A 13,365-nucleotide genomic window follows, 5' to 3' on the forward strand; every position below is an offset into this window, starting at 1 on the left:
TAAAAAAGTCTTGTAAGTCTATTAGATCGATATATTGTATTTTGTAATTTGAATTAAAATACGAAAATAAAACTTAGTTATCTTGAAGAACTTATAAAAATAAGTTAAAAAAATCATACAAACAATGTCATAAGTTTTAGTCATAAGTTTTCTCAAACAAAGAGTATCACAAAACTTGTCTAAAGATAAATTCAAATGAGTAAATGAAAATAAATATTTAATCTCATTGACCTTTTAATTCATTAATCTATTTAACTAATTTCTTATCTACAAACATTAAAAAATGCGGTATTCAAGTCTAAAAATAAATCTATCATATTCTACGGACTAAATTTAAACTTTGAATTTTTTAACAAACTTAAATTTTACAAAGGTTAACTCGACCCTATTTCCACCCCCATAATATTTTAAAAATGCAGTAATATAAAAGATATAAATTTGTTTTCAAAATATAAAACACATAACATTTTCCTTTTAATTTTTTAATCTAATAAAAGTACATTTTTCCATATTTCATTCCAAAAAAAATACTAATCAAATAAAAACACATTCTCCAAATTTAATTCCACACAATTTTTTTTTTAAAATAACAATTACTAATAAAATAAAAAGACATTTTCCAAATTTAATTCCACACAAAAACATAAAAATTTAAAATAACAAGACATTCAATAAAAACAATTACTAAAGATTAATAATAAATAAAATAAAGAAATTAATGTTATGCTTCTATACCATCATCTGAATACTCGATCTGAGTTTTTGTTTGGCTGCGAACAACAACACCAACACAGAAAAAAAAAAAGAGAGAGAGAAAGCCAAAACACAATGGTGTGTTGAGAGACTCGTGAGTGATTTCTCTCCATTTCATGTCTCTCCCCACCAAACGTTCAGGCGGCGCTTCTACCACCCCTATGAAAAAGGCCAAGTCTATCTTCGACCCTTCCTCTAACGACGCCGTTTTAGACCCTTCCCTCTCCCTCTCCGATCTCAAACCCGACCTTCCCAATCCTCGTGGAGCCCCCATGGCTGCTAATCTCGCTCGCAAAAAAGCTACCCCTCCTCAACCTAAGAAATTGCTCATCAAGTTCACCAAAGGTTTTCGCTCACTCTTCTTCGATTTTCAGGGTTTTTCGGTTTTGGCTTAATTCTTAACGCGGATTTCGATTTTTGGTTTTTATATGGTTTGATTAAGCTTCAATTGCAGTTTTTGATTGCGAATTTGTTCTCTAACCGTTTTCTTAGGTTATTCACTATTCACTTGTTTTAGTACTTTTGCTTGTGAGGTTTTGATTAGTGAAACTAGATCTCTTAGTGAGAGTTTCAGTTTTGAACAATTAGATTAGCTAGAAACTGTTTTTGAATTTAAGATTGCATGATGAAAATTTGAATTATGAAGTGAGTTTGGTGGTGGTATCTATTGTGAGTTTCTTCTGTTATATTGTAGGTTGTGTAATTGTTGCATTTCTAAATTTTGATGGTAGGCTAGGCTATACAATGAAGCTCTTATTCGTCGTGATTTAATTTTGCGATTTTGTTTTTATCACTTTTACTTAGTTTCTCTCTGCCTGAACGTTTGAATATCTAATGTTTGGTTCAGTGGTGACCTGAGTAGTCAATAGCTATCCCGCTAAAGCGGAGCAGAGGCTGGCCGATATGGGAAGAGGCTTAGCGGTGCAGAACACTATAGTGGCCACTATAGGGTAAATAGCAGGGAGCGGGGCGGAGCGGTTTATGTCCTGCTATCCTTTTCCCCTTGGAAAAACCGAAGTTACCCCTAAAATTTAAAACGTTTCAAGGGTAATTTTGGGGTTTTCAATCAAATTTGAGTTGAGACTCAACCCTAACCTTCTTTCACCGGCATTTTTGTACTTCAACCATTCCAAAGAAAAATCAGAAGTTCCTCCCTCACCTCTCTCTGCACTTCGTTCTTTCCTCTGCACTTCATATGTTCATAATTATTAATCATGTAATTTATCCAAAAAATGATCAAATAGCGGTCATCCCGCTATATGCCATCCGGCTATCCCATTTTTGGAGTCGGCCGCTCCGCGCCGCTATCTGGGATTGACTACTCTGGTGGTGACAAAAATTGATTGAATAGATTGAGTCAAAACTTGTATATGTTTGGATACATTCAAGTAAAAGTGAATTGGTAATACATTTGAGTGTAATAATCAATTCTTATAGAGTCAAAAGTTGCAATTTCTAGATTCTAGTTAGAATAAAAAAATTAATTATATTCTGGCGGAACCAAGCAAGTCAAAATCTATTCTACTCCTTAATTTTGGCTCTTCTAGAAGTGAAACCAAACATACACAATTGAGTTTCCCGGTAGAATATGGCAGTAGAGTGAGTTTATTTTTACTGAAATGGAAATGGAATGTATTTTTGGAGTGTTGTTTTGAATATCCATTGACATTGCAATGTCATAAATAAAATTTCTTTTTCATAGGAATAGGATGACTTCTAAATTGTTCTCTTGTGCTTTCCTTTTTTCTTTTTGAAGGTAAACCAGTAGCACCCACTAATCTTGAGGAGCAGACATGGGCAACACTAAAGTCTGCTATATGTGCTATATTTTTGAAGCAACCTGACTCCTGTGACTTGGAGAAACTTTATCAGGCAATCATTCCATTTTTCTAATTCTTATTCTTATTATTTTAGTTATGCGCGTTATTTAGCATTGTTAATATTTATCATGAATTATTTTATGGGCATTTCATGTCAAACTCATAATCTCCACAGGCTGTGAATGATCTTTGTATTCATAAAATGGGTGGAAATCTTTATCAACGGATTGAAAAGGAGTGTGATGTACACATTTCTGCAGCACTGCAGTCTTTGGTTGGACAAAGCCCGGATTTGGTTGTATTTCTATCTCTAGTCGAGAGATGCTGGCAGGATCTCTGTGACCAAATCTTGATGATTCGTGATATAGCCTTGTATCTGGATAGGACATATGTGAAGCAATCATCAAATGTACGGTCATTATGGGACATGGGCCTACAACTTTTCCGGAAACATCTTTCACTGTCTCCTGAAGTTCAACACAAAACTGTTACTGGTCTTCTACGGATGATTGAAAGTGAAAGGTAAAACCAATTTTCACAACCTCAATTTTGAAAATGACTGGTAGACCTTTATATATGCATATATCATTGGCCAAATGTTCCGTACTTCAATTCATCGGTGGGTTGCGAGAGTGTGTTTGGCACTTTTTACTGATTTTACCTTAGTTTTCTGTGTTTCTGCCGCAACTCCTTTTTAAAAATTGTTTTTGTAAATACACATGAAAAATATTATTGTTAATAAATGATAATAATATCATCGATCATGTAGCACCATTCTCCGATGTAAAAATTTCTGATTTGATTTCTCTTCAGGGTTAGAGTTAAGCACAAGCTCCTTTCCTTTATTATTTTTTTAAATCTTTTCAGTTAGAAATGTAAGTTGTTTTATGAGATTTTTTCATTTGTTCAAGAGGAAAAATATTGATTAGACTCGTGTTTGCATAATGGCTATACAGCCACAGGAGTGGCCATTTAGATTTTAGGTTGGCTGAATGACCCGGGGTGGCCATTTTTGCTTTTTATCTCCAAAATCAAGGGATGATCCCTTGTTGTGCACATGAATTTCAGGATTAGAAAGGTCTATAGGTGGTTAGAAGGGGATTCTAGCTGTTATGACCTATGGAGCATGGACACATCTCTTTTTTGTGGTATTGCAATGTTGGACAAGTTTTCAGACAGTGACACTTGTATGACATGTGTTAGACATTCCTTACTATGTGTTTGTTTAAAAAGATTAATTTTTGTCGGCTTAGACAATTGCTGGGTAGGGCTTTGATCACTTTATTGACACTCATATGTGCTTGACACTTGAAGTGTATGACTTTTATGAAAAAGTCATTTTATTTTTTAGAGAAGGTAACCCCTAAATATAAAAGATTATTAAAATAGTCAAAATCTGCAAAATGGTGAGAAAAATCACCAAGACACTATTTGGAAATATAGTCACTTCTTATGTTTATCACCGTACCTCTGCCCACATATAAATTCGAAGTGTATCAAGTGCGAAAGTGAATTCAGATCAACTTGACCGGACAATCATATGAACAGTATTCACTTTTTTAATGCTCTCAATTAATATATCCATGACACTTCCTTTTTTATATATGTAGTCTTAGTTGGATAGTCGAGAGAAGAGATAAATGACAAGTCAAAGAAACAGCAAGTCAGAGAAATGAAACAGAGCCTTGAATACACGTTTTTTTAATGGCAAAGAAACACATGGTGTTTTTCCCTAGTAGAAGTAGAACAATGTATATAGAATCCAATTTTAGCAAGAGAAAAGTAAATTATAAGATATAGGTGAAATTAGTGAGCATAAAATATCTAAAGTCTCGCATTTAAAGTACCCTAGCTTTAACATACAAAGTGACAGGGAGATAAAGAGAGATGTCTTCCATATGATCCAAGTAAGGTGGACAAAATGGAAGATGGCTTCAGGTGTGATGTGATAGAAAAATACAACTCAAGTTCAAAGGATAATTTTATTGCATAGCAGTACTTGCAATATTGTATAGGACTGAACATCAGCTAGTAACAAGCCAACCAGAAAGTAAGAATGGTGTCACAGAGACAAGAATGTTATGATCTATGAGTGGTTACATACGATAAGAGAGATATAAATGAGACTATTTGAGTAGATTATTGTAGTCCCCTAAGTAGACAAGATGGTTGAATCTCATCTTAGGTGGTTGGGATTGGACATGTATGGAGAGGATATGTGGAAGCTCGGTAAGGAGAGTAGACCCAATGGAGGGTAGTCCAATAGTTAGAGATAGAGGGCACCCAGAAAAAATAGAGTATAGACCAATCATCAAGAGAGATTTAGAGATAAATGATCTATCTTTGGACCTAATATACATGTCGGGATTTAATGGTAAGGAATGATCCATATAACCAACCCCTCTAAGTTGGAAAAGACTTGGTTATTGTTGTACGAATCTTTGTATGTAACTGTTTATTTATTTATGTGTCTATATGTCTATATCCATAAAGGTCTTGCTAATCAGTGCCCCAAGGGCAATGGTTAATAAGAAATCAAGAAAAAATGATTATTAAAAAACACAACACTCAAAACGTTGGTATCTTATAGCTTACGGCTTATATGAAAGTAGTTTTACTACATTCCACCTTTTATTATCGAAAAAGCTTTATACATATGATATGACAAACATTTACTCAATCAGCATTCGAGTAAGTGTTTTGTGATGTCGACCGGGCTTCTGATCCAGATGATTGCCAATCCATGCGAGACAATTAATTTTTGTCCAAACCTTATCTCTGTGGTCCAGCTAGCAAACGTAAACATTACTGACATGTTCTAGCACAGGAAGAATACTGAACCGGGAGTTCTGTTCTTTACATCTAGAGTTTTGTTATAACCAGTGCAGCTGCCTTGGCTCACAATCCAGTTCTACATATATGCACCAAGCATATGGAATTAGATCTATTATTTATTAGTGATAAAGTGCTTAATTAACAACTCACTGTTTTACACATTCATGCACATGATCAGCGGGCAGATTGTTCTCGAATGTTCTACCCACTTAAATATTTCTACTACTTTAGACCAGATCCATTCCTTGAGTTTCCTATGATTTCTCACCCACCTTGAGTTTGTGTGGAAGCATATGAGAATTAAAATTTGGTTACAGACTATAACAACTTGTATAACTTGTTTTCTCAGAATCTCTATAAGAGATTGATTCTAATAGAGTTACATAGTCTATACAAGAATTCCATTTTCATCAGAAATATTCTCTTCTCTCTCTCTCTCTCTGAACCTTTGAGACTTAATATTGTTTGTCATTTTATTGTTTATTATATGCAATACGCAAAGCAAAATATATCGTTTCAACTACTCATTGCAATTTTTATTATGTATTTTAATACTATTATTTTATTGGTTTGAAGCTCCATATTTCTATCTGAACCAATCTCTTGGTACATGAATTTTGCCACAGTATTAATATGCAGTTATTGGTTTATCATACAGACCAACCATGTGTAGTAACCTACGAAATCTGCTCAACTGAGCTTCTGATCATAATGCATTGGGAAATTTAACTTTTTGTTTATTTCCTTTTTTATCTTTTTCAGTTTTTTATATGTGGAGTATACAGACATTTTAGTTTTTATTGGCATCTTTTATATAATATATGGTCTTGTATTCTTATTGCACTTTTGTCTTGTTCTGCAGATTAGGTGAAGCAGTGGACAGAACTCTTCTAAACCATCTTTTGAAGATGTTTACTGCTCTAGGAATTTATGCAGAAAACTTTGAGAAGACATTCCTTGAATGTACATCTGAATTTTATGCCGCTGAAGGTGTCAAATACATGCAGCAATCGGATGTTCCAGATTACTTGAAGCATGTGGAGGTGATTACTTTTCCTTATTCCCTTGTACTATTGTCAGATCATATAGAGAAGAGGGACAGTTAGAGCAGTCAACTTAGTTAAAACAGTTAGGGACATGTAGTTAGAAGGCTTATCATGTATAGATTGGAGAAATAAGAATAGGTGGAGCGATGGATGTATTCCTTACATTTTTATAGTTGTATGTGAAAGGAGAGTACATTCTATTCTTCTGATTCCGTCCTTTCATTTCAATTTTTCCGGTTCCTAATAGTTATCTTGTTAACATCAGCTATTTTTTATGACAGATGGATCTTGTCATGCCATATCAGAATTTTATCTGATACTCTGACCTCCAATACTGTCTTTTGTATATTCAATCTTTCCCTTGTCCCACATTGTATACTTACTCTAGGGATGTTTTTGGACACTCATTTTTGTAGACAAGATTGCAAGAGGAACATGAAAGATGTTTGATCTACTTGGATGCAAGTACTAGAAAGCCATTGATAGCAACGACAGAAAAGCAACTTCTTGAACGTCATATACCTGCCATTCTTGATAAGGTTCTAATCACCACTAGCTTCTTGGTTTTCCTTTGGTGATTTCTTTTCTTTATATTTTTCCTCATTGCTTCAATTTTATTTTGTTATAGGGTTTCTTTATGCTTATGGATGGAAATCGTATTGAAGATCTTCAAAGAATGTACTCACTTTTTTTAAGGGTCAATGCCCTCGAGTCACTGAGGCAGGCCCTTAGTTCATACATCAGGAAAACTGGGCAGGGCATTGTTATGGATGAGGAGAAAGATAAAGACATGGTTCAATCCCTTCTTGAATTTAAAGCTGCTCTCGATACAACATGGGAAGAAAGCTATGCCAAGAATGAAGCATTCAGTAACACCATTAAAGATGCATTTGAGCATCTTATCAATCTCCGTCAGGTACTTACCATTTTGCTGTGGTTTTTCCATATTTGTTGGTTGGTTTCTGCGCTGTTCATCTGCATTAATAATAGCCCTATTAATAACGCCACATTACTGTCCTGACATATAACTGTCCTGACATATGATTGTCCTAGAGAACATGGGCCATATTTTAGGGTTTTTTTTTCTCCTCATTATTATCCAGGACCTGGCCCACATTTTAGCTTTGAGCTCTAGCAGCACTTTGGAAGAGTAGAACTGTAGAAGGATCTCAGTTCCTTGTGTAATCTGTTTCTGTTTTCTTGCTTCTATTCAATACTCAATAAAAACAACTTATTTTCTCGAGTATTTTTGGGTTTGCATCATTCAGATTTTTGTTATTATGTCTCTGCCAGTGATTGATAATTGATCATTACTACTTTTTGTCCATAAGAGGGCTTGTGAAATATGCTTGTTGGTCTGCACCTTGAGTCTTATTTTTACCCCCATGTGGGTTTTATTTTATTATGTATGTGATTTGCAGTCAACCGATTGTTTCTTTCTTTTTTTACATGGCAGAACCGACCTGCAGAGTTGATTGCTAAGTTTCTGGATGATAAACTTCGTGCGGGTAATAAGGGTACTTCAGAAGAGGAATTAGAGGGTACACTTGATAAAGTCCTGGTTTTATTCAGATTCATTCAGGTAAGCACAATGTTTCATTGCAGAGCAACACTTACCTCTTGCAAGAGCATTTCTACTGATATTTTTCTTCCATACTGACACTGGCAAGGTTACTTTGTCGTTTTATTGTTGAAGGGCAAGGATGTGTTTGAGGCATTTTATAAGAAAGATCTTGCTAAAAGACTACTGTTAGGAAAGAGTGCTTCGATTGATGCAGAGAAATCCATGATCTCCAAGGTTAAGGCTCATCTTTTCCATATAACTTGAATACATATATGGTTTCTCAGCAAATTTTCATTGACATGACAATTTCCTTTCATCAATGCAGTTGAAGACTGAGTGTGGTAGTCAGTTTACAAACAAACTGGAAGGAATGTTTAAGGTATATATCTTTGAATCAGTTTATAACTTGAAGACATTTTATTCAGCCTCTGGTTGGCATGGGATGTAATGAAATCATCTCACCAACTTCAGTTTTTTCCCATGTCTTTTTCTTTGGGAATTCTAACCTGGTTAGAGATTATCTTTTACGGCCTTTGGTCATGTTTAAGATTCAGCTGTGAGGTTGGACTTGGATTTTAAAATAAGAAACTTCTTCAGCTTTCAGCTTTATAAAATTTTGCGGCCTTACAATTTTCTTGCAATCATAATTTTAAGGGGGTATAAACAATATTGGACATATCGTTTTCAAAGAAGGAAATTTACTCTTCTCTCAGCGTAGACTTCTGTATATATTTTAAAATCTATGACACAACATTTTTATGCATTATTTATGAAATTGCTGTGCCCATAAAACAAGACATCAAACAAACGGCCTATAACTTGTATTTGAAGGTGATGAATGAACAGGAATTTGGTATTTTCCTTTGATTGAAGTCAGTATATCACGTGCTTGGGTTTAATAGTTTTATATAACTAAAAGAATAACAATTTAAGCTATGCTGCATAAGTACGGGTACAGTACCCAGTGCGAGTACTGGTACTAGCACCTGATAGTCATTTTGAAAAAAATCAAGGTATACGTCTATAAAAATAAGATTTTTTCTATAAAATGTATTAGTGGAGAACTAGATTGTTCAATTCATGATAAAACACCACAATAAAGATAAAAAAAATAAAAAAATTGTGTTTAAGTTAGTATAACAAAGAAACTAAAATACATAAATCTATAATGTTAATACATGAAAAAACTGAATTTTCACGTAAAATTGAATAATGAGAAAAAGTGAAGTACCACGAGTTCGGTACATGTACGCGGTACGGGTACGTGTACCTGGTACCGGTATTTCACAATATTAGAAGTACCCATGCTTCAGAGAATTTAAGTAACCCTGCCCAATTTGTTAGTTGGGATCAGTCAGTTTTGGCATTCAGTTAGAGAGGTGGGATATAAGACTGTTAACTGTATATAGATACTAAGGGTGAAGTAATAAAGGACAATTGTGAGAGTTTCAGGAATAAAGTTCGGGAGGGAATATAGTTTTCAAGTACCAAGAACGTTGGAAATTACTGTTTTATATAGATACTGTTAAGAGTCCCACATTGGATGAGATATGGTCTGGCATATGTTTATAAGTAGTGATAGTCCTCACGTTACAAGCCGGTTTGAAGGGTTGAGTTAGGACCAACCCTAGATTCTAATATGATTTCAGTCTATCCAAGACCCATTGGGCCACCTGCAGTGTAGGTTATCACTATCTTGCCACTAAGGTCCTGCGGGTTACAACACATGTGTATAAGTGGGGGTAGTCTTCACTTTATAAATCTCCGTTTTGTAAAATTGAGCTAGGCCTAACCCTAATAGAGGACAAATATTAGAGTTTCAGAAATTGAGTTTGGGAGGGACTCTACAATATTGTGTTCTTTTCTCTAATATTATAATATGATCAAGTTCTATAATGACAATAATCTGACAAACATCATAAATTACTTAAGTTTTTATTCGTAGATTTTTACAGTTGTTAAAAACTATTTTGATACAGGACATTGAATTATCAAAAGAAATAAACGAGTCCTTCAAACAGTCATCCCAGGCGAGAACAAAACTCCCATCAGGGATTGAAATGAGTGTTCATGTATTGACAACTGGGTAGGTTATTTGTTTCCCTTTACTTATCTATTGGCACCAGTAATGTTAACATGATTCTATTTTCTAGGGAATCTTATAATATTGTTTGATGAGTGCAGGTACTGGCCAACGTATCCACCCATGGATGTTAGACTTCCTCATGAATTGAATGTTTACCAGGTTCAGCCCAAGCCATAATTGAATGCTATTTTAACTTTTGGCGATTTCCATCCTTGATACTTTAAGTGACTTCCTTGACACGGTCCTTTCCCTTTCTTCAGGATATTTTTAAAGAGTTCTATCTAAGCAAATACAGTGGAAGGCGTCTCATGTGGCAGAATTCATTAGGTCACTGTGTTCTAAAGGCAGATTTTCCTAAAGGGAAAAAGGAGTTGGCTGTCTCCCTATTTCAGGTTGGTTTTTCTAAAGCCACTATTATTATTTTATTATAGTTTCATTTGTTTAACTTGTATTGCACACATTTTTCTGGAATTAATTCTGCATGCTGGCTTTGCTCCAGACGGTTGTTCTGATGCAATTCAATGATGCTGAGAAACTAAGCTTTCAAGATATCAAGGACTGTACCGGGATTGAAGACAAGGAACTGAGAAGGACTTTGCAATCACTGGCATGTGGAAAAGTCCGTGTCCTACTAAAGGTTTGTTTGTAACCATTTGCAGAATTAAACCATTTATAGAATTTGTTTATAATATGGCCTTCTTTAATTTCTTATTGTTGATTCCGTTTGTTGAACACGCAACAGATGCCAAAGGGTAGAGATGTGGAAGATGATGACTCATTTGTTTTTAATGATACATTTACCGCCCCTCTTTACCGTATAAAGGTACTGTACCCATTTCTTACTACAAAAGAGACCCAGTTAACCGATTTCAAACTTTCATTTAAGTTTTTTGTGATTAAAATAGTTTAGCCCTTTACAGTGATTAATGTTTGTAATGGGTTACTCTAAAATTATGACTGATGATCTTTTTCAAATTAATTTTGGTGTTATTGGAGTGCAGGTGAATGCAATTCAGTTGAAGGAGACAGTGGAGGAGAACACAAGCACCACAGAAAGAGTTTTCCAAGATCGTCAATATCAGGTCATTTTTCTTTTCTTAAAAGCTTCCTTCTAACTTAAACTTCAGAAGACTAATGTAAACGAGAATGTAATGTGCCTTCAAATCCAATAGAACCTAATATCCTTGGGCGTTATACTCTATAGTTTAGTGTCATACAAGACAATAGGATTAACAATACAATTGTTGGCAAGAAATTTCAAGAAATTTTTATCTTAAATTTCATGGTTACATAAATTGTACTCCCTCCTTCCCAAATGATAAGACGTTTTGGATATTTCACGCGAATTAAGAAACATAATCAATGTTATATGAGAAAGATAAATTATGCATGACTTTACAATATTGTCCTTCATTTATTATAGATGAAAGAAAAATTTAAAGAATTGAAAAAAAAGTAATAATAAATGATAAAAGGTATATTGGGGGGAAATGTCATTAATTTTGCATTGAAATTGTAAAGTGTCTTATAATTTGGGACAATTTTTTTTGGCAAAGTGACTTATAATTTGGGACAGAGGGAGTAATATATTTAAGAATTAAATGTTTTTAATCATCAAATTTCCTGAAATTTGGTGTTAGTCCCGTCCCCTCTTTAGAAAGTTGTGTGTTTTTGTCTCCCAATGTTATTTGTGGTCCCTTGAAATTCAGTTTTAGAACCCTCCTTCAAAGACCACAAACGACATATGTTAGGGCAGAAACACCACTTTTTTAATGGAGGGACTAAAACCAAGAAATTTTGTGGGGAAGAAATATTTAACTCTGTATTCCTATTTAATAATATTTTTTAGTTATGTACACAATTGGAAACTAATATTATTTTAGATGTTTAAACCTGTACATTTACATTTGCTGAGGGTAACCAAACAAGGGTGCCTTGGTTGGACATTCTGTTATGCACAACCAATGTCATCCAGTATTTTTTAGCTATCCAAAACAAGTTTTAAATGTCTATGTACTGATTGATTTAAAAAAAAACTACAGAACATCTAATAACGATTATGATCGACATCGTTTTTCTTGTTGGCATGGTTTATTTGCAGGTTGATGCTGCTATTGTGAGGATAATGAAGACCAGAAAAGTACTTAGTCACACTCTTCTTATTACTGAACTGTTCCAACAGGTGACATCATTGCTACCTTTAATTTTTTCAATACAGTTATAATCTGTCTGAATCCCTAAGTAGTTCCATCACTTCCATATCGAAATAGTGCTGTCTGGTCTTCTGGTCGTGTGATATATTATAGTGTTGTTTCAAAAGCTACTTCGAGGAGTTAAAATATGTTATGCAGCTGCACCGTTATGCTTGCGAGTGAAAGTTTCTGATATGAGTCGTCCTGTGATTGTTAATATAAATACTGATTTTAGGATTATTTTTTGTGAACAGCTCAAATTTCCTATAAAACCAGCTGATTTGAAGAAAAGGATTGAAAGTCTGATTGACAGAGAGTATCTGGAGAGGGACAAGAGCAACCCTCAAGTATACAATTACTTGGCATAGTAATATTTTACTTCATTTTACATTTCAAAGTTTCTTTTTTCTTAAAAATGACATGGGAGAAGCTTGATGTTGTTTATTCCCTAGTCATATATGTACAGTAACAACGGATCCCACCTTTCCTTTTTTTTCGTCGTTTCATTTATTGACAAACTGTACTGTAATTGTAAAGTGTATGTTTCTCTCCCCTTTGAATTTCTTTTCATTTTCTTGAAAATTCAAAATTGTTCCCACAAATGCATTACCAGTGTTACCTTTTACCTCTCGAAACCGGTTTGTTGACTATAAGTTTCAACTTCATGATTTTACATACTAAACAATTAAAAAAATGTTGAGTTTTGATCAACATTTAAGATTGTGTAAAAAGATTCTGTTTTAATTGTTAATAGAATACAAGTTCTACTACATGAGAAGAATGTAGAACTCACTCTAGTCACTTAGAGCATCTCCAACACTGAACCCATTTTTGGGTTTTTTGTGAGACCTATTAAGCTACATCAGCTTGAAGCAATTCAACTATTTTTTCACTCCAATGGTGCAACTCTAAAGAATTCAGATTGGATCTCACAATTTTATTTTATATATTAATAATATTTTATTCATATTAAATTTTATATTAATTAAAATAATAATTTTAGTGTTTTAAATTAAATTTGATATTAAATAATTTTTTTAAAAATTAAATTTATAATTTAAAATGATAA

At 33.9% G+C, this 13,365-nt stretch overlaps 1 protein-coding gene across 1 annotated transcript; it reads left to right on the top strand.

Annotated features, from left to right (window-relative positions):
- Positions 1–737: 737 nt before the first annotated feature.
- Positions 738–12,856, top strand: LOC127079604 (cullin-4). The gene is made up of 17 exons (XM_051019987.1): positions 738–1,098; positions 2,510–2,625; positions 2,749–3,095; positions 6,271–6,451; positions 6,871–6,993; positions 7,083–7,370; positions 7,911–8,036; positions 8,151–8,252; positions 8,344–8,397; positions 9,998–10,104; positions 10,203–10,263; positions 10,365–10,496; positions 10,604–10,741; positions 10,847–10,927; positions 11,106–11,186; positions 12,206–12,286; positions 12,551–12,856. Exons 1-17 carry the CDS (start codon positions 870–872, stop codon positions 12,662–12,664), a joined length of 2,361 nt encoding a protein of 786 aa, XP_050875944.1. The 5' UTR covers positions 738–869; the 3' UTR covers positions 12,665–12,856.
- Positions 12,857–13,365: the final 509 nt, after the last annotated feature.

The sequence above is a fragment of the Lathyrus oleraceus genome, chromosome 1 (assembly GCF_024323335.1).
Source record: "Lathyrus oleraceus cultivar Zhongwan6 chromosome 1, CAAS_Psat_ZW6_1.0, whole genome shotgun sequence".
NCBI classification, from domain to species: Eukaryota; Viridiplantae; Streptophyta; class Magnoliopsida; order Fabales; family Fabaceae; genus Lathyrus; species Lathyrus oleraceus.

What these genes read in the sequence shown, in the direction of transcription:
- LOC127079604 (XM_051019987.1), top strand. Translation starts at nt 870, where the DNA reads ATGTCTCTCCCCACCAAACGTTCAGGCGGCGCTTCTACCACCCCTATG. An exon ending in ATCTTATCAATCTCCGTCAG is followed by an intron (nt 7,371 to 7,910) that starts GTACTTACCATT and finishes TTTACATGGCAG; the next exon opens with AACCGACCTGCAGAGTTGAT. An exon ending in AAGTCCGTGTCCTACTAAAG is followed by an intron (nt 10,742 to 10,846) that starts GTTTGTTTGTAA and finishes AACACGCAACAG; the next exon opens with ATGCCAAAGGGTAGAGATGT.